At 35.3% G+C, this 26,613-nt stretch overlaps 1 protein-coding gene across 1 annotated transcript in view; it reads left to right on the top strand.

The window, feature by feature from the left end:
* The first annotated feature begins 322 nt into the window (after positions 1-322).
* Positions 323-26,613, top strand: part of LOC138712620 (zinc finger protein Elbow-like) — a 94,077-nt gene continuing 67,786 nt past the window's right edge. Inside the window, exon 1 of the mRNA XM_069844590.1 lies at positions 323-481. Coding sequence (XP_069700691.1) covers positions 419-481 — 63 coding nt within the window. The 5' untranslated portion in view covers positions 323-418. The remainder of the gene's footprint in view (positions 482-26,613) is intronic.

Below are 26,613 nucleotides of genomic sequence, written 5' to 3'. Positions count from 1 at the left end.
TACTTAAATAAATAAGTAAACATATACTGTAGTTCTATATGTATATATAATATATACAATTATGCTAAAATGAAGAGAGACCAGTAATTTAAACATGATGAAGAACAATAAATGAAGTCAATTTGAATACTGTAAATAGGCTACAAATAAATAGTAAGTGGACGCTGTATTATTCACAAGCTTAATAAACAGTAAGCCCCAAATACGTCTAATATATGAATAACACTCTTCACTCCGTGTCTGTCGGAGGGGCGGAAGGGGAGGACAAGGGACTAGATGGTGGGGATGTGACGTCACCGCCCCTCCAGGCCGGCGCGGCGCTGGCTGAGGTCGGGCCTCAGTGAAGCCTCAACCTCAGAGCGAGGCGGTGGTGAGTGTAGTGAGTGAGGATGAGTGTGTGACGTGCCGGATTACCGCCATGCTGACGTCCAGCGCCAACCAGTACCTCCGCCCCGAGTACCTCACGCCCCTGCCCACCACGGTAAGTCCTGCTCGCATTGCTTTGTGTTGGTCTTCCTCGGGACAAAGGAGTGACATCGTACTTCATCTGCAAATCCTGTCTCGAAAACTTTCACCGGCTTTTTTAAAATGTTGGCCGGGTCTGTGTGAAGGTCTTCTTCAAACACTCCCCAGATCTTTTAGTCTGGAGCTTCATCGGTCTCTCTGAATGGTCTTGACAGCAACTGTGTTCGGTTCGCGACTTGCTGTTGTAGCTTCTGTGCGACGATGTGGTGTCTTCAGGTTAAGCGTATTCTTTCTGCTATGCCGAGAAGCAACACAACTTCATTTTTTATATTGCCGTTGACTTCGGAGCGGAAGTAACGGATTCGTGTACACATATATCAAGTTTTTTATATACTAGGCGTACATTCTTCATCGGTATTATAAAAATTAGGACAATCCAGACACCTGGTAGTACCTATGTGTGTGGTTTGTATAAAACTAACATTGCATACACACGGCGTATATCGTTGTCCTCATACTTAGGCCTACACGAAGCTAAAAAGATTATCTTTCGTGTAAACACATTCCTGTTGTTGAAGTTTCTTTTGTCCTAAATTCAATATTTATACGGGCTGAAAAAGAAAAGAGACTGTACAAACAGAAATAATAAGTCTGTAAATGTTGGTGGTTTCTTCGTTTGAGGGCATTGTTATCCTTCAATAGAGATTAGTCCTAAAATGTGAACCGTATTGACATTTTATGACTACCAATAAAGTTACGACCACAACACTACCTAAATCCTGGGACACAACTGACTCTCAATTTTCTGACTTTCGTTTGGTAATTGAAGACGTAGCATATTAAAGATGTTCAATTTTCTGAACCCCTTGTGGGAAATAGATTAGAGTTACGTTCCACGTTCAATTTTCGAACAGCCGTGAGAGGAGATGAAGAAACTGATAGACTCCGGTGCTAGAAGACTTCGTGTTGAATTCTGCGAATTAGGTGTTATGGGGTGCCACAAAAGTTTTGCTTACGTTCAGTGTAATCTTGAAACAAGAAGTAAGAATTTCTGGGTTGTCATTCCGTAGAAATTGTAATTGTAATTCAAATTAAGTAATTTTCAGTTTGCGAAATTAGTGGAAAGCTCTGTCATTTGGTTTTTAATACTAATTAGTGTGTTGCCGGGAGTGTACTGATTTCCTAAGAAGGGACGATCGAGTTATCTGGCATGTCGTAAGAGTTTCGTTTGAAGACAGAATTTTATAAACGTATGCGAATTGTTTTCCTTATGAGATTTGGACTGTCCTTATTACAACAAGGAATGCACCTAATTAACTTTTAATATAATCTCGAACGACGTTCAGTTTTAAAATCGGCCTCTTGTACCCAAGACAGTCGGTGCACACCCCGCTGCCTGCATATTCCTCAATATCTTCTATGTTTCTTGAGGGTAGAATTTTTATTTTGTCCTTTAAATAAGCAAAAATTTGATCCGAAGAAATGTAATTTTTCGTTGTGCAAACAAATTTTTAAATGTTACATTTGTGCGGATCAAATTTCTGCACATTTAAAGGACAAAACAAAATCATTTGTTATCATAATACACTGCTCTCTTAAATTGACGGGGCATATTGGAAATTAAATCAGTGTCTTTCCCAAAACACGCCATGAAATATTTTATATAATACCATTTTTATCTTGAAAAGGAAACAAAAACGGGCAAAGGTGTATGGAATTTTTTTGTTGGAAATATCTCAAAGAATGACACCTTGAAATCAATGACATTACTTACGGCTCACCTGCATAAAACATAAAGAACGACAGAAAACATAATAAAGTATGAACAGTAAGTCAAAACGAGTGAGACATACGCATTGCATAGAAATATTAGGCAATATTAGGCCTAATAATAAAAAGATAGTGAACAATAAACATAACTTTTAGGCACACAAGAAAAGAAAATTATGACAATGACTAGCTCGAGTTCTCACATTATAATGTGAAATAAAAAAAGAGATAAAATGAAATAAATATCACTAGGATATCTAAATGTAGTCAATACGCGGAAACCTAAAATACAACACTTGTCATAACAGTGAAAGTAATAATAAAACTCTCCTTGTATTATAAATTTCAAAATAGGGAGTGCAGTGCTGCACTGTCCACTAGAAGTAGGCACGCAGCGTTTCCTATAGCGCCCAGTCCGCTGCTGCTAGAACTAAACACGAAAGTGTGATTCACGCGTTGTGTAGTTCTGCCCAAGAAATTTAAGACACCAGCTAGGAGGTCACCATGCTAGCGGGCGCTGATGTCTACCTCAATCACAGCAGCTGTCAACCCGCTGACATTTCCATCATAGCCCCACCTCTCAGATCTGCTCGCGTGGCGTGAAAGAGCCGCAGTTACTATTCAGTTAACACGGGATAGTGCATGCCAGCTGTTTATTATGGGGCAAATAAAATTTACAAAGATGTATTGTTTTAAAACTTTATGAAGTAATAACTATAGGAAAACTGTTAACTCAAACTTGTGTGAACGTGGTGGTGGCAAGAGAGATTAAGTTTTAAGGTGTGTGGCAAAAAATTCAAATATCTTGGAGCAACAGTAACAAATGTAAATGACACTCGGGAGGAAATTAAACGCAGAATAAATATGGGAAATGCCTGTTATTATTCGGTTGAGAAGCTTTTGTCATCTAGTCTGCTGTCAAAAAATCTGAAAGTTAGAATTTATAAAACAGTTATATTACCGGTTGTTCTGTATGGCTGTGAAACTTGGACTCTCACTTTGAGAGAGAAACAGAGATTGAGGTTTTTGAGAATAAGGTTCTTAGTAAAAAATATGGGGGTTTAAAAGGTATGAAGTTACAGCAGAATGGAGAAAGTTACACAACACAGAACTGCACGCATTGTATTCTTCACCTGACATAATTAGGAACATTAAATCCAGACGTTTGAGATGGGTTGGACATGTAGCACGTATGGGCGAATCCAGAAATGCATATTGAGTGTTGGTTGGGAGGCCAGAGGGGAAAAGACCTTTGGGAAGGCCGAGACGTAGATGGAAGGATAATATTAAAATGGATTTGAGGGAGGTGGGATATGATGGTAGAGACTGGATTAATCTTGCTCAGGATAGGGACCAATGGCGGGCTTATGTGAGGGCGGAAATGAACCTCCGGGTTCCTTAAAAGCCAGTAAATAAGTAAGTATCTGACTTTGCTTCCTTTGTACTACAGAATGTACTTTTAGTTTTCCTGATGTGCCTCATGATTGAGAACTCTTATGATTTCCATGCATATCAAATCTTAAAACATGCATGCTTTACTGCACCATCATATGCTGAAACATGCACAATGAAGTGAAAAAAACGGTAAAAAAAAATCACAATTGAGTTCTACAGTATGTTGCATTCTTATTTTCTTTGAAACGGTGTATTACAACTAATTTCTCCAAATTTTTTCACTTAATCTGACAGTGCATTCTTCAATACAGAATTAATTATCTTTATACGTCACAAGAAGCGATAGGTGCGTCCTTAAGCGAAGAGATTTGGGCCAGAGTGACGAATTGTAAGTATTTTGCATTGACCCGTGACCGTATCGAGAATCATATCCGCGACCTTCAGTCTTTGCAGCATTAAATCGTAATCTCTAGAGAAAATCAAAACTCGAGTGGGATTTAATTGACTATTACACGATTAGAAGAGCGTATATAAAGATTAGAAGAAATAAAGTACTATAATACAATAAAATATTAATTGACTTAGTGAAATTCTGTCTCACTAATGTTAGCTTCACCAAAACGTTTGAACAGAGCCGCCATTTTCAGTTGACTATCTATGCGGTAAACAGATGACGATCGCAAAGCATGTTTTATAGTACCGTAAAGAATTTGCTGTTTGAAATGTTGGCAAACAAAGAAACAAATGGTAGAGAGGTGCTAAAAGCAAAAGAAAGTATATAAATACTAGAAGAAATAAAGTACTCTAATACAGTAAAATAAGTATTAATTGACTTACTACAATTCTATTTCACTAATGTTACTTTCACCAAAACGTTTGAACGGAGCCGCCATTTTCAGTCCAATATCTGTACCGGAAACAAGTGACGATCGAAAAGCAATTTTTATAATGCCGTGAAAAATTTGCAGTTTGAAATATTGGCAAACATAGAAACAAATGCTATGGAAATGATAAAAACAAACAAATGCAAGGGAAGCGGTAAAAATAAACAAATGATAGGGAAGTGATAAAAGTGTGCGATAAGCATCCATGATTGGTTGAAAGATGTCCTTTCGTACCGTTTTATTTGTCAGAAGTAGTATGACGTAGCGTAGTAAAAGTCCATTGTTTTTCTTCCATTTCCGCTAAAAAGAAAGGAGTTTCGTGACCACAATCCTTCCCGTGTTTTTAAGTGTTATTGTTGTGTTAATTGTGTTTTTGTTGTGAGAAACGTTGGTGATGAATGTTGATTTTGTCATTTCAAAATTAAATTAGTTTGCAAGAATACCGCTGAGAGCAGAAGTTGCAAAATATTGATGTAGTTAGAGATGAAGTAAAAAGGTTCAGAGAAATGGAGAATTGCACTGGGAAGCCTGGCCGAAAACGGAAAACTACAGCCTGTGATAACCGATTTATAGTGCTGCATACAACCTCGGTGGAGACCGAAATAGACTCCAAAATGTGATGGGTGTCAATATAAGCTTGGAGAACTCGAGGACAAGTAGCCCTAAAATCATGTTGACCTGCAACAGGTTCAGCATTTAATCCGGCGAACTTGCAGAATGGACAGTGGGGGAGTGGACCGAAATACTGATGAGTACAGACGGCAGGGACAGTCTGGAGAGCTTTATGCTTTCTTCAACGGAGTAATTTAGCTTGGAATATTATTTTTATATATTTTTTTTAATTTGAGCGGTTTTTTGCCTCTCAGTGTAGATTACGAGGAACGCAAATAACCACTAGAGTTGTGGTCTACGGATTATAGATTGGAGAAGAATAAGTCATGTAGCGGATGGTGGGGCCGACTTAGCACAGCAGAGTCTGCACGCAACTCATCCCATCACGGGTGCATATAACGTTTTTTTTTTTTTATTATAAAGGTTTCTGTGCAGAGAGATACTTCATGTCCTCCCGACAATCACTTCTCTATCTCCTCCCAGAAATATCTATGATAACGGATTCTTTCGTGCTGAAGTCTATCACATCTGTCAGGACTCAAGCCTAACCTTTCGTGATATTTTTTTTTTTTTTTCAGAGAACAGAGCTGCAAATGAATTTTGTGGTTCTCCCGACCGTTGTTGGTCATGGCAGCACAGTCAGATCTGTTGCCAGTACTTGCTGTTGTTAGTCATGCAACTTTTCGTTCTGCAAAGGTATTTTACAGTGTTGCATTTTTGTTCTGATAAAATTTCTGTACACTTATAGGAATAACTAAAATTATTTCAGTAATTTATTATTATAATACTGTGCTCCAACCACGAGAAAGTCTCTGCCGGATGAGACGAAGGGGAGTAACGCTGTGAATGAATGTTGATGTCATAAGATGTCATAAGGTCACACACGTGGATACTTTTTTCTCTATTGGCTAGCTCTCACAGCACAAACCATAACATTGATACAGACATATTGATACTACCTTACAAATACAAAAAACTTACAAATGACTTTTAAGGAACCCGAAGGTTCATTGCCGCCCTCACATAAGCCCGCCAGCGGTCCCTATCCTAGTTACAAAATCAGATCACAGTTAATCTCCTGGTCTTTTAATCTCTTCATACAGGAAATAACATATGCAGGAAAGCGCATGGTTTTTAAACTGGCGTTGTAACGGTAATTTTATTAATCTGCTTCGTTCCAATAGATGACGCAATAGTAAGCACATTCCTTTCACGGTTGATCTCCTGGTTGGAGAACAGTACACTGCTCTCTTAAATTAACTGACCATTGTTGTTGTTAGTCAACTGTTCGAAGACAGGTCTGAACCCCACAAGTTATACCAAGAAGGCACCACTTATGAGGCAACTAGACCAGGAGATAATGGGTAGGGTGGGCAGTTTCTTTCCCCCTCCATTGCATACATCGACCACTAGCTACATATTACACTAATCAGACTAACTGATGAGCATTTTGGGAATTAAATCAATGGCTCTCCCAAAGCACGCTATGAAATGTTTCATATAAAATAATTTGTCTCGAAAAGGAAGAAAAAACGAGCAAAATTGAAATATGACATTACCTACGATTCGCCCAGTATAAGTCCGGTGTTGAATGAACTATACTCCCTATAAGTTTCCCATGTTAAATGTTTTATTTATTCGCTCGTTTTCATACTCTCTCTCTCGCTATCATAATATTAATACTCGATCACAGCGCGATAACACCTAGAAATTCCACTTCACACATCATCTCTGTATTCCTCATCTTTCACTGTTGCTACCTCTCGTCACTGGAACTCTCTGCCGCCTGAAGTCAAGGGCTGCCGAACATTGAAATCTTTCAAATCCAAGTTACAAAATTATCTTATGACGAGTTGCCCAACTAACTTACTATTATGACAAGTGTTGTATTGCATGTTTCCACGTATTCGCATTTTTTTTAATGTTCTAGCAATATCTAACTTATTTTATATTTTTGTTTTCATATTTTCCGATAATGGTATATCTCTAATGTGATAAGTTGAGCTATATATAATCATAATTTTCCTTACTGTATGTACTTAAAACTATTGTATTCATTATATGCTTTGTACTGCACTATTTAATTACTACTATTAGTATTACTATTACTATTAGGCCTATTATTATTATTATTACTATTATTATCAATAATTGTCTTATTTTTTATACTTTGTAAGTCTCATTTATTTTGACCTGCTGTTCACATTTTATTATGCTATTTCCTTTGTTTCTGTATGTTATATATTACGTCTTATTTCTTCTTACTTGTTGTTTACATTTTATTATTATTATCTTATTCAGTTTTGTGTGTAAAATTGTAGTGTACTTTGTAAATTTGTAGTGTTTTTGTAACGCAGTTTTTGCTCCTGGTTGAGTGTTAGAGAAGGCCGTATGGCCTTAACTCTGCCAGGTTAAATAAATTATTATTATTATTATTATTATTATTATTATTTATTTATTTATTTTTTAGAAATTGGTTTAGCTGTTCCGAGATTCCGTTGTTCAGGTAGTTTTATTTAGCCAACATTTATTAAAAACACAAAAACAAAAAATTTCTATGAAAATTCGTTTATGCGTATAGGTCTACTATAAGCTCATCGTTTACACCGTCATTTGCACAGAGATTTAATTTATTTTAATACTAAATTTTGCGTCATTTTCATTGAAACAGACTTCGCTATCTACAGTCATTCCTGTTTAACTTTCCACTCTGAATTCTCGTGTTTCCCGAGAACGTAGCAACTTAACTGCCCAGCTGGAATATTGAGGCCCGCTGTTATGTGCCAATTCTTGCTCCGCCGCGGAGGGCAGGGTGCCGGCAGGTGTTCTACTGGGCGGTCATTTCCGACGAAGAACAGACCCGTCGCAAGGCGCGGACTGACAAGAGAACAGCGGCGGTGGGATGGGGAGGGACGCCGCGCCACGCCGCGACTCGACTGTCGGTTGTTTTACAAGCTGGCGTCAGGATTCCGGTGTTACGTATCTGCCCCGCATTCCACACGCTTCTTGTAGAAATCAAGTCGGAGTACGGATTTCCGTGAAAGTTTTAAATTGTTCGCATAGGCTCGTTAAGCATGCGACTGTCTGCCTGAATTCTTCCATGAAGGCAGAGGCACGCCCCCATCGCTTTCACTATCATGACTAGGATTCTTAGGTAAATAAATATTTTATTTGCACTGAAATAGAAACTTTTGAGCTGTAAGTTTCGGACAAGGTCACCTCAGCATGTATTTTTAATTTTATTTCACGTAAAACACAGATTTTAAAATGTTTTTGTGTAAATACATACATCCACATTAAAACGAATAGGCTAAAAATTCCGTTTTCATTGAATAATTTTCGGCGAAAGCTCCGTTTCAGATTAATCATCGGCAAGTAGTTATCGTTTACAGCACTGTGTTGAAGAATTTAATGATACGTTTAGTTCAGATGAACGCGTGTTCATAACAGGTGGTTGTATTGAGCTTCTCTGAATAATATTCCTTCTTTATTTATTACTCACAAAGTCATTTAGTGCCGATGTCATTGGTGATAGCGAGATGAGACCGAGAATTACCCAGGGATGACCAGACATTTGCCTTACAGTTAGAGAACATCTCGGAATCCCCAACCAGATAATCGCGTCAGGAAAAATCGTAACCCATGCCCGAGAGTCCTCTCTTAGAATCTCATTACAAACCTTAAATGTCTTTCATTATTCCTATAGATTTTAAAAGCCGTTTTTCATTAAAAGAAAAATATTAGTAGGCAGTGACGTAATTAAAGACTTAAGGACCCCTGTAAAAGCTTCTTTTAAGGTGGGCCCTCCACTACTTCTGAGTGCTACAAACTAATATCTTTATATGTTGTATAATACTTGAATCATTCCTATACCACGCATATTAGAAATAAGCTACGTAAGTCTAAATTAATACTACTGCCCGTGTCTCACATCCTGAACCGAGAGTTCCCTAGTGCTTATAACCACGCCTCTTAGGTCTGCTCGGACCGGCATGGGATCTGCAACGTGGCGGCACGGCAGCATATTATATGTTCTGAAAACATTATCCTATGCCATCGCAGGGATCTTTACTGGTTGTAATACTGGATACTGTAATCGTGGTTACCACTATCGCTATTATCTCTGATGGCGATTTCCTAAAATGTATGTACACACTAGGCCACTCTTCGTTCAGTCTGGACAACTGCTGAATTACCATAGAGCAGCATTTCTCAAAGTATGTTCTGGGGTTCCGCGAGCCCTATATGATTTTAAATGTTATGTTATACTTTTTTTACTTGGTTATTTAACGGCATTGTATCAACTACTAGTTATTTTGCATCGATGGGATTGATGATAGCGAAATGGTATTTGACGAGATGAAGTCGGGTAGTCTCCAAAGATTACCTGACATTCGCCTTACGGTTGGGGAAAACCTCGGGGAAAAAATCCAACCAGGCAATCAGCCGAAGCGGGAATCGAACCCGCGCTCGAGCGCAACTCTGGATCGATAGGCAAGCGCCTTAGCCAACTGGGCTGCTATGTATTTAGATTTCGATCAGTTAATAATATAGTAATTGCTCCAGCAAGTACTGGTAGAGATAACAATAATAATAATGCTGTAATAGCTACTGATCATACGAAAAGGGGAATTCGTTCTGGTTTTATGTTAATGGGTTTTATATTAATTGTTGTGGAGATAAAATTCGGTGGCTATTTTATACTTAGTGGATACTATAAAAATACATAGAAATGTTACGAAAATATGAATCAATAATAACATGAAACCACCAATAATAATAATAATAATAATAATAATAATAATAATCCAAGAATATGCGTAATAATAATAATCCAAGAATATGCGTAATAATAATAATCCAAGAATATGCGTAATAATAATAATCCAAGAATATGCGTAATAATAATAATCCAAGAATATGCGTAATAATAATATTCCAATAATATGCGTAATAATAATAATATGTTTAATGAACATCTAAAACGGAAAATACCCATAATACTTATCACGTTCATCACTGGATTCTCTGTGTATGTGTTCACTAAAACAAAATATCGAAAAGACAAAATGCAGAAGTACAGTAGAAATGAGACTACAACTTTCCGCCATAAAACCAGATTGCAGGCTTAAAAAGCAAATACATTCGTCCCACTGAACAGAATTATTGAGATACTAGCTTTCACTTGTCTGTTAATTATTAAACACTAATAAAATATTACAAGGATTCCACAGTTACACTTTAGATTAAAAGGGGTTTCGCGGTGGAAAAAGTTTGAGAAACACCGCCATTGAAGAAAGAGTTTACGGACGTGTACACATGACAACCGTAATCGCGATTAGGTCGATAATCTCGAGTAGAGACTGTAGTCTCCCACTGGTATTAGTGTTTAGTTAAGGAATTGATGAGAAGGACATAATTTGTTTTGTGAGGGGATAGCCTATACATTCGCTTGTCCATGGCTGATTTTGCTCCATAGCTGACGAAAGGAATCCAGAAAAGGCCGATGTGTTGAACGTAGGGTAGTAGGCACATGGGTACCTAGCACCTCCTACTCTCCCCCTCTGCATCTCGCCCCGCAAAGAAACAGCTCGGGAAGTGAGGCACGGGCAGTAGGTCATAATTACTGGATACAAAATAACTGTTCAGAATTTAGACTATTTCTGTTAAATATCATTATATGAACAATAGTATTCAGACCTTAAAACTCTTTCCTCATTGCTTCAATTTTGGCAAAGTTGTCTGTTACTTCTTCGAAGTCCAGCTTCCTAACCACGGACTGCTCGATGGATAGAAGTGGCAATCTTTTCAATCTCTCCTGATCAGGAATGCTTCTTAGGTAGCTCTGCGCACTGGCAGTTGTAACAAGAATGTTCGAGAACAATATCAAAGCTGTACCAACTTCCGGAAAACTGGATGAAAGAAAGTGATTTTGTACTATAAGAAGATCACCGATTGTCGTCTCTTTTGAGGTGTCATTGCATCTGCAAATACTGAAGAATTGTCTTTGCTGTACGTATCTTATGTAGTAGGCCAGTCATGTCAACTGATACCCATAGGCGCAAGCGCGCGCTTTAGAGCCCAGGAGAGCCTGAGCGCTTTACAGCGAAAAGGAAAGAGACAGACGAAAGAGGTGGTATATGCCGCTTGGTCGAGCTATATACAGCGATGGCCAGCACTGATTCAATAGATAAAGGGAAGAGAACTTATTAAAACTGTATCCATGGTAATTTTTAGATTTGTCTGAGAAGTATGAGTGCAGTAAGTTTTAATTTTAATGCTCATTTTTCACAAGTTTGTTTGTTTTTATTCAAAAGGAATATTTTCTCGACTTTTTTTTAATGGGAAAGTGAAATTTTCAAATATAGGACTATTTATTTAGTAGCTTTACATGTACTGAAACAATGTTTTCGTAAATCTAATATACCGTAAATACGTATTACTGAAGATAGTGTATTGAAAATTTTGAAAATATTCGCATGGAAAATGTTTGCAAAGAAGTGAATTAACAAAGCAACTACTGGTACATCATAAGGAAAAGATTTGTGCCCATGTGTTGTAAAAATGTCAGTTCTATGGCTTCAGCAGATTTCGAGAAAATAATTTAATATTCTGATGATAGGAAGTTGCTCACCAATATCACATTAAAAGCATAATGCAATAAGAGTTTTGTTATGGAATATTAGTTACACTTAAAACATATTATACAGTACCTAGGTAACTTTGATTTGTACTATAATATTGTTTTGATTAGTTCATTGATTACTTTTATAAGGCTAAAAATAACATCAATATCAATTCCAACTTATCATGTCATACTCAGTCTCTTTTTTGGGATATCACTTTCTTTATGAATGATGTGTTTCATCCATTTAGTACAGTATAGTTGTACTACTATGGGATTTATGTGAATAATCCCTCTTAACTCTTTATTGCGTTACTAACGTTTAAAACACAAATGCAATATTAAGAAATTTGTGTTAGTACTTTTGTTTTACAGACAATATAGATAATATCAAACAGAAAGAAGCCACACGCTCCTTTCGAAGTTTGTGCACCACTGTTTTCTTAATCCAACAGGCTGCTTATTCCTCCTTCTATGTCTAGCGCTTGATGCCCGCGCACGACGTCAAGGTCAGAAAAATGCGCTTGCTTTGACATCACTGTAGTAGACCAAATCAGAAATTTTAATGGCAGTCTATTACTTATCAAAGCATTGAGTACACAGAAATAAATGCCACATATTTAATATATGTAATTAATGCTATGGCAACAAAAAAAAATAGATAAAATGTGATGATATAATAATAATAATAATAATAATAATAATAATAATAGGCATAATAATAATAGGCATAATAATAATAATAATAATAATAATAATAATAATAATAATAATAATGGGTGGGCTCCTGACATACGCCACTTCAGCCACTCTGTTGTTAGATCTAGGTACGCCCCAGTTAGTAGACCTTCGAGTATGTTGTGTGATTTGTGCGCAATAACTTCCGAGGCCTTACAGTTTATAAAGTGAAGTACATCATTAATATAATATCTTTATGCTATGTAAAATAGCGTGTGTGCGCAATACAGGGAAAATGAAATTGATCAGACTCCTAATACACAGTGAATGGTTTTATTTATTTATGACATTTGAATGTTAATTTATCGCCAGAGACACGACTGCTTCCTCCATCTTCATGACGTGAATTTTTTTGCCTCTGAAACCTGCTAAGAAATGGAAGTCCGGGAATGGTTGGCTTGCTAGAGTTTGTCTCCCTGTGCTGCCATGGAATGCCCTTAAATGCGTCCCTAAGGCCACTTCCTTCCAGACGAATTCCAAATTGAAGGAGTCGTATACACTGGCTGTATAAGAATGAATTTAAATTCACGATTATAAGAGACTGCATGTTAAGTTTGGGCCTACACACGATTCTGCCTTCATTTGAAGGAATAATTTGAACTTTTTTATTACAGGAGATGATGGTTCAGCTAGGAAGGAGATTTCACGCACGTTTTTGTTTTCTTTTTTATAGAATTTAATTTTAAAATTGCATTCACATCAATATAAGACATAAAGATAATAAAGGTCTTTTGTATAATTCCATTTAATAATAATAATAATAATAATAATAATAATAATAATAATAATAATAATAATAATAATAATAATAATAAATTTATCTAACACTGGTTTAACAATATGTACACATCTTCCAGTGCCTAATATTCTTGTTCTTGAAAAGTAATTAATTAATAAATAATAATAATAATAATAATAATGATAATAATAATAAGCAATTTTGCAGTGTTCATTTTTACAAAACTATTACCATTATTCTATATTGCATTAGCCTATTTTATTTACATATATTTTAAAATCTAGGCTATTATTAATTCTCGTTCAGAAATTATAGAAGGAAGTTCTTGAGAAATAAAAAACATGATCATGTTTGTATTTCTGTTGTATTGATTGCTACATAAATAATAATAATAGTAAACTGCCCCCATTGAGGGTAGCCCTTACGGACTTAGTATATCCTCAAAAAAAATTATTATACATATTATGTAAACATAGATATTAAATTTTGAAGAAGGGAAACAAAGAAAAGGGTGTGAAAAATTACAGTTGCTATTAATGTGGCACCATGTGATTAATTAGAATTTGTCAGGATTTTTTAACAGAATTATCACAATGTCATCCCTCAGAGATATTGGCAGAGCAAACTGCCGTCGAAATTCTTCGAAAAAAGCTGGTATAGTTCCTCGAGCACCTATGAGCAAGCCGAATACCTCAACGTGAATTAAGGTATATTTCAGCATGAAATAGTTGACTGTAGGCTCATAGATAGACTTCTCAAGGTGGACCTCGGCTGACTGATGACATTCTACTTCAAAACGTATCGTGGGGTCCACAATGATGCCCTGTTTAGTGTCAGCATTGTACGCTAAAATATCTACTCGTCAGCTAGACAGGAGATTTCTTCTTCTACTATCCAGCCCTTAGTTCTTAATGCGGCAGCAATTTTGGATCTTACAAGATGATGTCTGGAGTTCCTCAAGAGCAATCCCTGTTCACAGAATCCCAAGACGTGTGCTAAAGTTTCAATCTCCGGGCAGCTATGCCTGCACCGGGTACCGTCGAGAGATCTGCCGGGAGCGGAACGAACAGCTGCTAAATTTGTTGTCATTTTCAGGCTAGATATCCATTCACTAGTCGAAAGTCCTTTCTTGTTTGCAATCCAACTGTTGGCGGCTGTTACTTCGCTATACATCCCAACACCTTTTCCCCGTCCTGAAAGGGTCTTCCGTGATTCATATTCACGACCTCTCAATTCTTCTCGAAAATTTCGAATTGTAACTTTAGTAAAGTCTTCGGGAAAAGAAAGGCAGAGGGAATCACACGACGATTTGAGTTCGACATCTGTCTCACCATGTTAACATGCGGATTATCTGCATAGGCTACTACATACTGCAATTCATTTAAGTAATATATATTACTATACAATATGATAAAATATCTTGTTAATGTCCCACACAGTGCTGCTCAGAAAAGTCAATTTTTTTTTATTCAAAAAGTAAATACGAATTCATATTATTATTATTATTATTATTATTATTATTATTATTATTATTATTATTATTATTATTATTATTATTATTACATTTGTTGTTCTATTTGTCGAAATCTTCGTGCTTAAAATAAATTGCATAATTTACGAGATAGATTATATGAATATTAAATAGTGCAAACACACCTGTAATAAATTCTTTCTTGAAAATTATATAGCTTACATTACATTGTATTGTCCTGTATTAAGATTATTATTACATTAAGATTAATTTTTGTATTAAGACTTAGCCTATATTCACTAGATTTTGGCTTTGATATTTCAACTTCTGTTTCTTTGTACATTTTTATGTTTAATGTATTTGAGGAACTCAGTACAGTAGAGGAGGCAAGGTCTGTCCTGGGACCTTATCATGTATAATATCGTGGCTATATCACCAATGGGTATGGAGAGGGAAGATAGGTTTTAGTCTGAGATGGACTTCCATGCCAGTAGATTCGTACAATATTAACCGTCATAAAAGAAACTCTGTTTCTGATAGCTCATTCTTTCCTTTCTCTCACAGCTCACATGTCAGATCTCGCCTCCTCACCTGTATCAAAGATGGACAAGTCATTTTTATTATCCGTCAGAGAAACACATTTTTCTTTCATTATGTTAACTTTTATTAAAAGGTATGAACATTTTTGTGTCATATTGGTAACCTTATTAACAAAATATATCAGTCTTCACTTAAAAATATTAGTTCAAAGCACTTTAAAACATGCCTAAAATTACATTGTCCACTAAGATTGACTTTTGTCCGCTTTTGAAACAATAATGCAAGTGTCCATTTTTGAAACACACAACCCAGAATCAGGATAATGGTGAGAAAGTCTATGGAAGCTGTGATTTTATTCAAGAACGAATATTTAACCGGAAAACTTAGAAAAATTAAATTTAGAATATTATTTCTATAACAATATCACTTTCACTTTTAGTTCTTACTTTCCCTGCACAGACAACTTGTGGTTCATCTAAAGAGTGTTCAAAACAGTCACATTCATGATGAGTGCCTACATTTACATCAGAACTCTGGATTACTCATACAGTACTACACCACTAAAGACAGGGGTTTCCTTCCACTCACTTCCTGAGTGTTTACTTAGTAACTTCTGAACATCCGCAAATTTCTCTGGCTTTACTTTCATCCTTTTTTTATTTGGTGAAAGATTCATTTCTGATCGTTTTTTAGCACGTTTCCATTGCTCAGGCTTAAAGTTATGTTTTCTAGTCAGTTCAGGTAGGCGTACCCTCCAACGCATTGCACTCCATAATGAACACAAAGCTGCCCCAATACCTTATATTTGATTTAGATTTCGAAATAAAAGGGAACATAATCTTTAACCCAGATAAGCCCAAAAATTTTTTTGTGATAAAAATACAGTAGCACATTAGTTACTCTCAAAAATCGGTTAAATGATGTTGAAATAAACTGAAACAAGGAACGTATATTTTCTAAAGCTAACAAATACTACCAACATTATCGCACAACTTATAAAATGTCCCTAACACTAACAATGACATAATATCCGAAGGCACTGCAACTGTCCTTAAAAAAGGACGGCGGGAAAATCTGGGTTAAAACATCCAAAATATAAACATTAACTGGTCGCCATTAGAGTTTTAAACCATTTCCAGAAATCTGATTGGCTGAAATGGTCATGTTCGCTTTTGAAACAAACTAAGTATGGAGGCGTCCGATTATGAAAGTGACAACAAACTTTAACGTTCACAATAGCATGTAAACGTCCGTCTCTGATGTAAACAGTCCATGAATTTGGAAAGGGCGCGAAAAATACTTCAACAACCACTCCTTAACCAAATTTAGATAAAAATGGTGATTGTTCGTCTTTGATACTAGATCTTCATTTGTTATTTCTTTGTTTCCTTGAATGTATAAATTTATATTTGTTATTTTGTATTAAATAATTAATATTCTGCTTATACGTGAACATTTAATTGGGTTTATCCTGTTCATATTCACATAAAATAAAATATGAAATTAATACACAGACTAAACACCCATCTAAGCAAGCTCGTGTTCGGTGACAACTCCTATAAAAGTCTATTTTGTAGTAAAATATAACAACAAATTCAATAAAATTACCAACTTTAGTACAGTAAGCAGGTACAAAAAAGGAATTACTAAGACTATTACACTCTTACTACGTCACACTACTTTTGACCAATAAAACGGTACGAAAGGACGTATTTCAACCAATCATGGCTGCTTATCGCACAATTTTATCGCGTCCCTAGCATTTGTTGAATTTTATCGCGTCCCTAACATTTGTTTCTTTGTTTGCCAACATTTGAAACTGCGCTGGTCTGTGGACGTCAATATATATAAATAATTACAAACCACTCCAGGCGATGCACAGCAGTTTCAAATATGACTCGCATTGGCATTCAAGAACAAGAATTAATAAAAATCACTTATCATACCTATGCATCTTCTGAAATCCGATTTACAAATAAATGAAGAGCACCATTCGGAAATCCTGAATAAATTGAATACACCATGTAGGCCTAAATCAACGAGTTCCACTTCTATTACGCACACGTCCAATATAACATCAATTGAACCACCAATCATATTAAAATTTGAAAATTGTACATTCAATAATTATTCCTTTTAAAATTATTCATTCGGAAATTCTGAATAAGTTGAATGCACCATGTAGGCCTAATCAACGAGTTCCACTTCTATTACGCACACGTCCAATATAAAATCAATTGAACCACCAACCACATTCAAATTTGAAAATTGTACATTCAATAATTATTCCTTTTAAAATTATTCATGTTTATTTTTTATGTCATCGTCGTTAATTAAAACTTTTCTAACACTTGTGTACAGTATATTAGTTAGGTTATGTTATAGCTTCTGCTATATGATATTATGGATAGTCACTTATCAGAGATTGTTTAATATTAAGATTTATTGAAAATCATCTGTCAAGTGACGTTGATTACTGGGATTCAGATAATTGAAGTGGAATGTTGCATTTTAATAAAAATGAAACTGAATCAACAAAGCCTTCTTGACTAGTAACATTGCCATCGTGTATAATAGATCGAGAACTTCTCGACGAGAAGATATTGCTCACTACTGCCATCTAGCATGCATCTAGCGTAATATTTGTAATGTTGAGATGGTACAATAATACATTTGAAGACAGTTGTATTTTCGTAAGTCAATTAATATTTTATTGTATTGGAGTACTTCGTACTTCTAATCTTTATATACTTTCTTCTAATCGTGTAATAGTCAATTAAATCCCACTCGAGTTTTGATTTTCTCTAGATAAATCTGCTTGTGTTCCACTCGCAGATTTATCGATAAAATCAAAATGTCTAGTGAGATCACTGTTGATAAAAATCAGAGATTGAAATCAATAACAGAATATAAGTTTGCGTGAATAAATATTTGGATAATGAGGAGAAAAATGACATGAATACTAAACAATGTGCTGAATTTATTTTGAAATTTAACATAATTAAACTTACATAGGTCTGGATTTATTATTATCAATATGGAGATGTATGTAACCTGGGCCCGCAGCATTGGGTTGTGTAGCATTTAGGTTGAGCTGAAGGATGGGACATGTCAAATTTATTGTGGTAGAATAAACATGGAAAAAACTTTGAGGAGGCCGAGACGTAGTTGGGAGGATAATATTAAAATGGATTTGAGGGAGGTGGGATATGATGGTACAGACTGGATTAATCTTGCTGAGGATAGGGACCGATGGCGGGCTATGTGAGGGCGACGATGAACCTCCGGGTTCTCTAAAAGCCATTCGTAAGCAAGAAAGAACATAAGATTCTTCTTCATGTTTGACGATTTTTGTGGTAATATTTTAATAATGAACATTTATATAATATTAAAAAAAAACATTAAAATCGGAGTGAATCAAATTTATTGGATAATGAATTGACTTCATTAAGGAAATTTTAATTATCCACTTCTGAAGCAGTATCGTTGAAGGATAGTTTACATACATACATAAACATATAAATACATAGGCTACATACATACAGACGATCTTCAAATATACATAAAATTCCACACTGACGAAATAAATGATGCAATAACTAAAATTAATGGCGATCCGGACTTAATCTGGACATGGACACGGAAATTCCGACTTAAACTAAATCCAGAAAAATCACAGTCAAAGTCAATCATTGTGGGCCATCCATGTTTGTTAAGCACTATTACCATACCGAATTTGTCCCCGATTAAAATATACGGCACCGAAATTCCGTTCAGTGAATCAGTAAAGAATCTAGGTATTTATATGGATAAAAGTCCACACTTGTGGAGTAACGGTCAGCGCGTCTGGCCGCGAAACCAGGTGGCCCGGGTTCGAATCCCGGTCGGGGCAAGTTACCTGGTTGAGGTTTTTTCCGGGGTTTTCCCTCAACCCAATATGAGCAAATGCTGGGTAACTTTCGGTGCTGGACCCCGGACTCATTTCACTGGCATTATCACCTTCATTTCATTCAGACGCTAAATAACCTAGATGTTGATAAAGCGTCGTAAAATAACCCAATAAAAAAATATATATGGATAAAAGTTTAAATTGGAACATTCAAGGTGCAGAAACCTGCAAAAAAAAGTATTTTCATTAATCCACTCGTTTAGGCGTTGAAAAATATTCTACCCTTTTCCATGAAAAAAATGTTAGTGCAAACACTCGTGATGCCCCACTTCGATTACTGTGATATTCTGCTTACTGACCTAAGCGTTACTTCGGCGCAGAGACTACAACGTGTTCATAATATGTGCGTCCGTTTCGCCTGCAATATTCGCCAGGCTGATCACGTAACACCATCCCTCGAAATGTTGTCCTGGCTCCGTCTAGAAGATCGTAGGAAAATCCACTGTCATTCCCTTCTCTTTCACATATTGCATTTCTCCACTCCTGTCTATCTTGCGTCTCGTTTTCAAAATTTATCCACCCATCATAACCTAGACACACGATCACAACACTCCTCAATATTATCCATTCCCTCCCACCGAACATCCTCATATTCATCTTCTTTCACTGTGGCTGTTCCTCGGCTTTGGAATTCCCTACCGAGTAATGTCAGGGACTGTCAGACATCAAACCAATTTAAGAATAGACTAACGAAATATTTTTCTAACAATTCATGTTAACAATAATAGCTGTTTCAGGTTTCTCAATGTTTAATGGTTATATATATCACAGATAAATATCTAAATTATTTCATTATTATTATTATTATTATTATTATTATTATTATTATTATTATTATTATTATTATTATAACTATTTCTTACCAATGTTTATTATTGTCACACTAACATTACTTATCCAACTTTCATTATTTACTTTCATGTTGTTTTATGATCTAGATATTAATGTAATAACTATGTAAGCAAATGTATTCAATTAGAATTAGAGTCTGGCTGGGCGGAAGAGAAGGCCTACTGGCCTTAGCTCTGCCAGATTAAATAAATAAATTATTATTATTCTTATTACATACATAAACACATACATGCATACATATATACATACACACCTCCAGATATATGCATATCGGACAAAAAATTTATACTGTATATTGTAAAATAATTGTTGGTGCTTGAGCTTATGGGCCTGTGGGTTGTGTATAGGTCTACTTGGAATGAAGAAGAATTAAGCCGCCATGTTGGGTCAGATGCACTAGTATGGAGAATGACTTGGAAAGCAAAGCTATAAATCCAAAGTGGGGTCAACACTTTCACTGACAACGCGTGCATGCAAAGTAATGCTTGAAAACACATATAAATCCATCAAGCGATGTGTTCCACATTGCGATTTTTATTCCTTTTGTTTACTTAGCTATAGCAATTTCTTTGTAACTTAACTCGTTTTTTGATATTGAAGCAGAACATTTAACACGTAACTTCGACACTTTCCTTGATCTTGGAACACTTAGGCCCGGTTTCTTCAGCCTTTGTTAAATTATAACAGTGTGTTATTCCATTTTAACTGTAAACTTAACAGTTGAAGCATTTCTTCAACTACTGTTAGTACTAACAGGCTGTTAAAATCTAGGTTAATTTAACTGCCAATTTCATGCAGTTAAATCATTTAACTCTCTGTTAGCATGGAAGTATCCAATATGGCTGGTGCGTTAGATGCTGAACTTATATATCTGGATTATTTAGAAAATGATATCCATGAATACATAAACAGAGCGGATGATTTCCGTGATTTGACAGACCAGAAGTTCATATAAAGATATAGGCTATTTTCTGCCAAGCCTCACTTTTCGCTTTCAACTTAGATCCGTTTGTTTGTTTATTCTCAATAATTGGTTTATACTGCGAAATAATTTCCAGCAGAAGGTTTCTTTCGAACGAAGAGAAATTAGTCCCACGATTTCTTTTTGTTCCAGTGTTTTCCATTTCATAACAGCAATACCAATACGCCGCTCCACGCTATTGTGATACAGACGAGGAAAGAAGCAGAAATCAAACCTGAGAGAATAGAAATACTTCTATCCTCTCTGAATCAAACAAAGGAAACAAGGAGAATCGCAATTTTCAGAGTTCAGAAAACAGAAGTGAGCCTATACTTGGTTATAGGTCATGGTTAAAGTCTAGAATCTCTGGTCCTAACAGAGAGTTAACAAACAGAATGTTAAAATGTGAAATGTAAAGTTGAAGAAACGGAATATTTTTTAACAGCAATTCATACTTTTAACTTACAGTTAATTAACACTATGTTAGGTGCATTTTAACAAAGGTTGAAGGAACCAGGCCTTAACTACGTTAAATCGCTATGCAGACATGGAATAATATAAGTAATATTGTAAAGATATGAATTGACAAGAATAGTATGATACACATCTTAACAAATGGCATAAATAATAAAACTGACATAAAAACTCAAAAAGAATGTACTACATATAAAATGGATCCAAGTTCAATCGATGCAAATTAGCATATTTAATACATCTGCAGACCGGAGACAGAGATTTAGAATATCTATTATAAAACATTTTATGAAATCTTAAACCCTTAGCAGGAATATGAAGACTGATATTGCTTATGAATGATTCACAATCAATATTACCCTTAATGACTTTACAAAAAATAAATAATCAAGATCCTGACGTCTGGTGAACAAGCTACCGCAATTGAAATATTTGCAATTAATCTCATATTTATAATCGGAATTTGGTAAAAATCTATAAGAACACAAGGAAATAAATTTTCTTTGAATATTCTCCAATTTAGCCGAGTCAGTGGAAGTAATGGAGTTCAATACAACAGATGCATATTCAAGCTTGGATCTGACCAATGTATAGTATAAAATTAATAAACACATAGGAGTGGAAAAAGAATAAGTTATAGATCTAATTAGACCAAACATTCTTAATGAATGGGTATAAATATATTCCACATGATCATGGAAATGTAATTTTGAATCAAGTAGGACACCAAGATCTCTAATACAATCTTTGTTAGTAATTACGACATTGCTAAGAGAATAATTAAATTTTAGGGAAGCAGTTTTCCGATAATAATAATAATAGTAATGGTAATAATAATAGTAATAATAATAATAGTACGGTAATAATAATAGTAATAGCAGTAGTAATAGTAGTAATAATAATAATAATAATAATAATAATAATAATAATAATAATAATAATAATAGTATTCTTATTTTGCTGTCTGGCGGTTGGCTTGTGAAACACACGGCTCCGCTATCTCCAGTCTTCTTAGGTCACTGCGATAAGTTATATTGAGTGAAATATTGCCCGGTCGTAAATTCGTGTCACTGTTTGACTATCAGCATTAGAGATAAATTGTAGCAAGCGGTTTATTTATGGCCTAGTCGACAAGGAATTGACAGACCGGTAAGTTTTTAAGCCGCCATTTCCACGATCTGTCCGCAGCCAAATATGGAGGCGGCTCACGGAAGTGGGTGAAATTAGAAACCAGCCGACATTATGCCTTAATTAACAGGCCGAGTCAACGCACCTTTGAGCGGAAATGGGCGCCCGGCTTTCCAGTTTCTGTCAGTTTTGAATACAGAATTTGTTTTATGAGTCGCTTTTAAATTAAAGTTGTAAAAGAAAAACCTGTTTTCTGTCTGCTAAACGGAACAAGTCATGTAGCCTACTACCGTAGTCGGATGAACTAAAATGTCGGATCATACGCCTTTCCATACCCAAGATCGTGATCAGAACTGTTATGTAAGCGTGTGGTGCTTGTTTTCCGCAGTCCTCGCAAGAGAAGCGATCCGAGCCCTTGCGCTGTGCAAATGTAAAGTCCCAGGTATCGAAGGCTCAGATTTCAGGAGACATTAATTTTTATGAAGAGGTAGATGTAAAGGTTCATCCCGACATTTGTCTTAGCGCCTTAGGAAAACCACGGAAAATCACAGGCAGGATGAGTTATCCCAATTTAGGAGACTGGCCAATTGGTTGTAAAGTGACGATTGCTACTGAGGGCGCTGTGATGGAAAGGAAGAGTGAGTGGTTTTCTGAATTGCATGAAAAGTTTGACTTTTAAACAGCAAATTGAAGGAATTCCAGTACAAACAGCTAATCTAACTCTGTCCGTCCAGTTGTTGGCAATACTTATTGCTAGGACCAGGATGTACAGGGACATCATTTTATTTTTACTTAAATTTTTGTTGTACCTGAGTTTTTGAATGTACTTCACTCCCACCCCTTCTACTAATGAAGTTCAACCGTCCTCCACACTGATCCAAGACCGTATATACGGTCATAGTAGCCTTACGGTCACAGTAAACAGTACGTTCCAAAAATATGTTCGCGTTTTCCAGTGACGAAAGAGCTTTCAATATTGCATCATTTTCCATTTGCCTTCCATTTATAATAATAATGGTTTATTTTAACTGGCAGAGTTAAGGCCATTCGGCCTTCTCTTCCACTCAACCAGTATGATAGAAAATTACTACAATGCTATGAATATAACATAATTAATACAATACAAGACAATTCAAAGCAATACAATACTACAATACAAGACAATACAATACATAATTCATATAATACAATGACAATTCTTTTCATCTTCACAACACCAATAAAATAATTATGCAATAATAATAATAATAATAATAATAATAATAATAATAATAATAGTCATACCTAAATTAAACTAAATTATTAAACTTATCACAATTATAACTTCAATTTGACTGCGCCCGTAAGAAATCGTTTAGCCTTTTGTTGAAAGTGGTTATTGTCTGGCAGCCCCTAATCTCCTGAGGTAGAGAATTCCATTCACGGTGGACTGAGACAGTAAAAGAGGATGAATAGTGGGATGTTCTATGGGCAGGATCTGCTAGGATTTGGCTCTCCTGTGACCTGGTGTTTAATTGTGATTGGAGGATAAGTAGTTAAACCGGGAACGGAGATAATTTGGAGTAGAAGTGTGGAGAACTCGAAACAGAAGGGACAGCGAATGAAGTGTTCTACGGTTACTAAGTTGCAGCCAGGATAAAGATTTGAACGAGGGTGTAATGTGGTCAAATTTGTGAGCATTACTGATGAATCTGAATAATACCGCATCTGTTGCATTTCTTATGTCTCTCACTGTACCATAAAGGGCAAAAGTAAAAATGTTGTATTTAAAAGGCTTCATACATTGATATGAAACTAAATTAGGAAAATAGAGGATCTTCTTAAAATAATATGAGAAAGAGATTTCCTGTAAATAGGTCCTCCCCCTTAATACGTATCTGATAGTCATAGGGGTGCAGTTATTTTAAAACATCTCAACAAGGTTGTGATGTATGTTCATTTTTATAGTCCCACAAAATTAATTTTCTTTGAACGTGTGATATTAGTTAGAGGCTTAGTAAAAATAATAAACATATTAGGAAGATACTGCGTGGTTTTACTTTAGTGCCCTTTAAGGATGCACTGGAAGGAATGGTGAATGGCAGAAGAGTTCGGGGCAGAAGAAGGTATCAGTTGATAGACGACATTGAGATATTTGGATCATATGAGGAGACAAAGAGGAAGGCAGAAAATAGGAAAGATTGGCGAAAGCTGGGTTTGTAGTGAAGGATGTACCCTTGGGCAGAACGCTAAATGAAATGAATGAATGAATGAATGAATAGTAAATGGCTGAAAAATCATTACGATCAGAATTATAGCAAATGGAAGAAGTGTACCAATTTAAAATGATATACTGTCATAGGTATTATAATGTAGATATGAGTTTATATGCCATATTTATTTATTTATTTATTTATTTATTTTATTTATTTATTTGTTTACTTTATTTTATTTATTTTATTTTAATTTATTTCAATTTATTTTAATTTATTTTAGTTTATTTAAATTTATTTTAATTTAATTTATTTTATTTTAATTTAATTTATTTATTTTATTTATTTATTTATTTTATTTATGTATTTTATTTATTTTATTTATTTATTCGAGTGGCAGGTATATAGATAAGTTATCTTTGACCTAAACACCTCAAAATTAAAAGAATAAAACTTGGTACAACTTAAAATTAAATCTAATAAAGTACCTAACTAAATAAAATCTTTAAGGAACTAAAAACCAAGAGCTAAACAGGCATGAGGCTTCTCGCTTCCCAGTATCTGGCACATTCAGTCAGTGATTTTAGAGCTGGGCAGCGTTGGAGATGATCCCTATTCATCGCGTCTTGAAGGTCACAAAGGACACAGGTTGGATGTTGATAAATACCGAAACGGTGGAGATGCTGCGCCAAGCATTTGCCAATCTTCTTGGTCCGTTAGGTATTGATAGAAGGCCCCATCTCCAGTGTTTGTCATATGTTTTTTCTGCAGTCTTATGGGAGTGGATTTATATATAAATTAATGTAATTAATACAATTTTTCACATATCTAAAATAGTCATATCTCATTCCCAGACTAACCTAGGAAAATGATTATAGTTATCAAAATCAAATGGTGTCTATAGGCTTTGTAATTCATTCAAATCCTTCCACTAGTTTATGAGAAAAATTAGCTCTTATATTTCAATGTTTTCAATTATTATTTTTTCACAAGACTTATTCAAAAATATTTTATTAATTTTTTTATATTTCCACTGGGATATTAAAATTTACATGTTATATTCACCAGAGTTGACTATATCTGTCTCATAAATTTCTAATGGTTAGTTTTGTATGTTGGTGAGATACACATCAAAATGTTGACTGTTGTGTTTTATAGTGGATTTGCACTTCCTGGTTATTTAAGTTAAAAAATTTATTTCTAGATTGCAACGTATTAGATAACTGCCATTGTAGGTTAATTCAATTGCAAAGCGTTCCTTTATTCAGCACAAAAAATGTGAAAAATCTACAATTATCTATGACAATCTGATATCAGGCAATTTATTATTATTATTATTATTATTATTATTATTATTATTATTATTATTATTATTATTATTATTATTATTAAATAAGCAAATAACTTGCTGCAAGCATGTAGCAGGAGTTTAGACTGACCTACTGTATTCACTGAGAAATACCGATTCAGCTATTGCAGTGTACTGGCTATATATATTATTCCGTCGGATCCCGGCCAACTAGTCACTCATAACGAGTGCACCTCAGCACATGTGTGGACTTTGGTCCTACGTTCATAGACATCTATGACGTAGTGCAGAGGGCGGCCACTAGAGGGAACCCAAGAGTTGGAACTTAAAACTGAGACGATTCTGTCCGACGCCGGAGTGGGTATCCGGTGTGGCTTAGTAGATAAAGCATCAGCACGTAGAGCTGAAAACCCGGGTTCAAATCCCGGCGCCGGAGAGAATTTTTCTCCTTTCCATTACTCTTTCATCGACTGGCTATATGTCAACAACTGTTAACCTGGATGCAGTTT

This window comes from Periplaneta americana, chromosome 13 (genome assembly GCF_040183065.1).
Source record: "Periplaneta americana isolate PAMFEO1 chromosome 13, P.americana_PAMFEO1_priV1, whole genome shotgun sequence".
Taxonomy (NCBI): Eukaryota; Metazoa; Arthropoda; class Insecta; order Blattodea; family Blattidae; genus Periplaneta; species Periplaneta americana.
The sequence above is the reverse complement of the archived record's forward strand: the minus strand, read 5'-3'. Positions and strand labels throughout refer to the sequence as shown.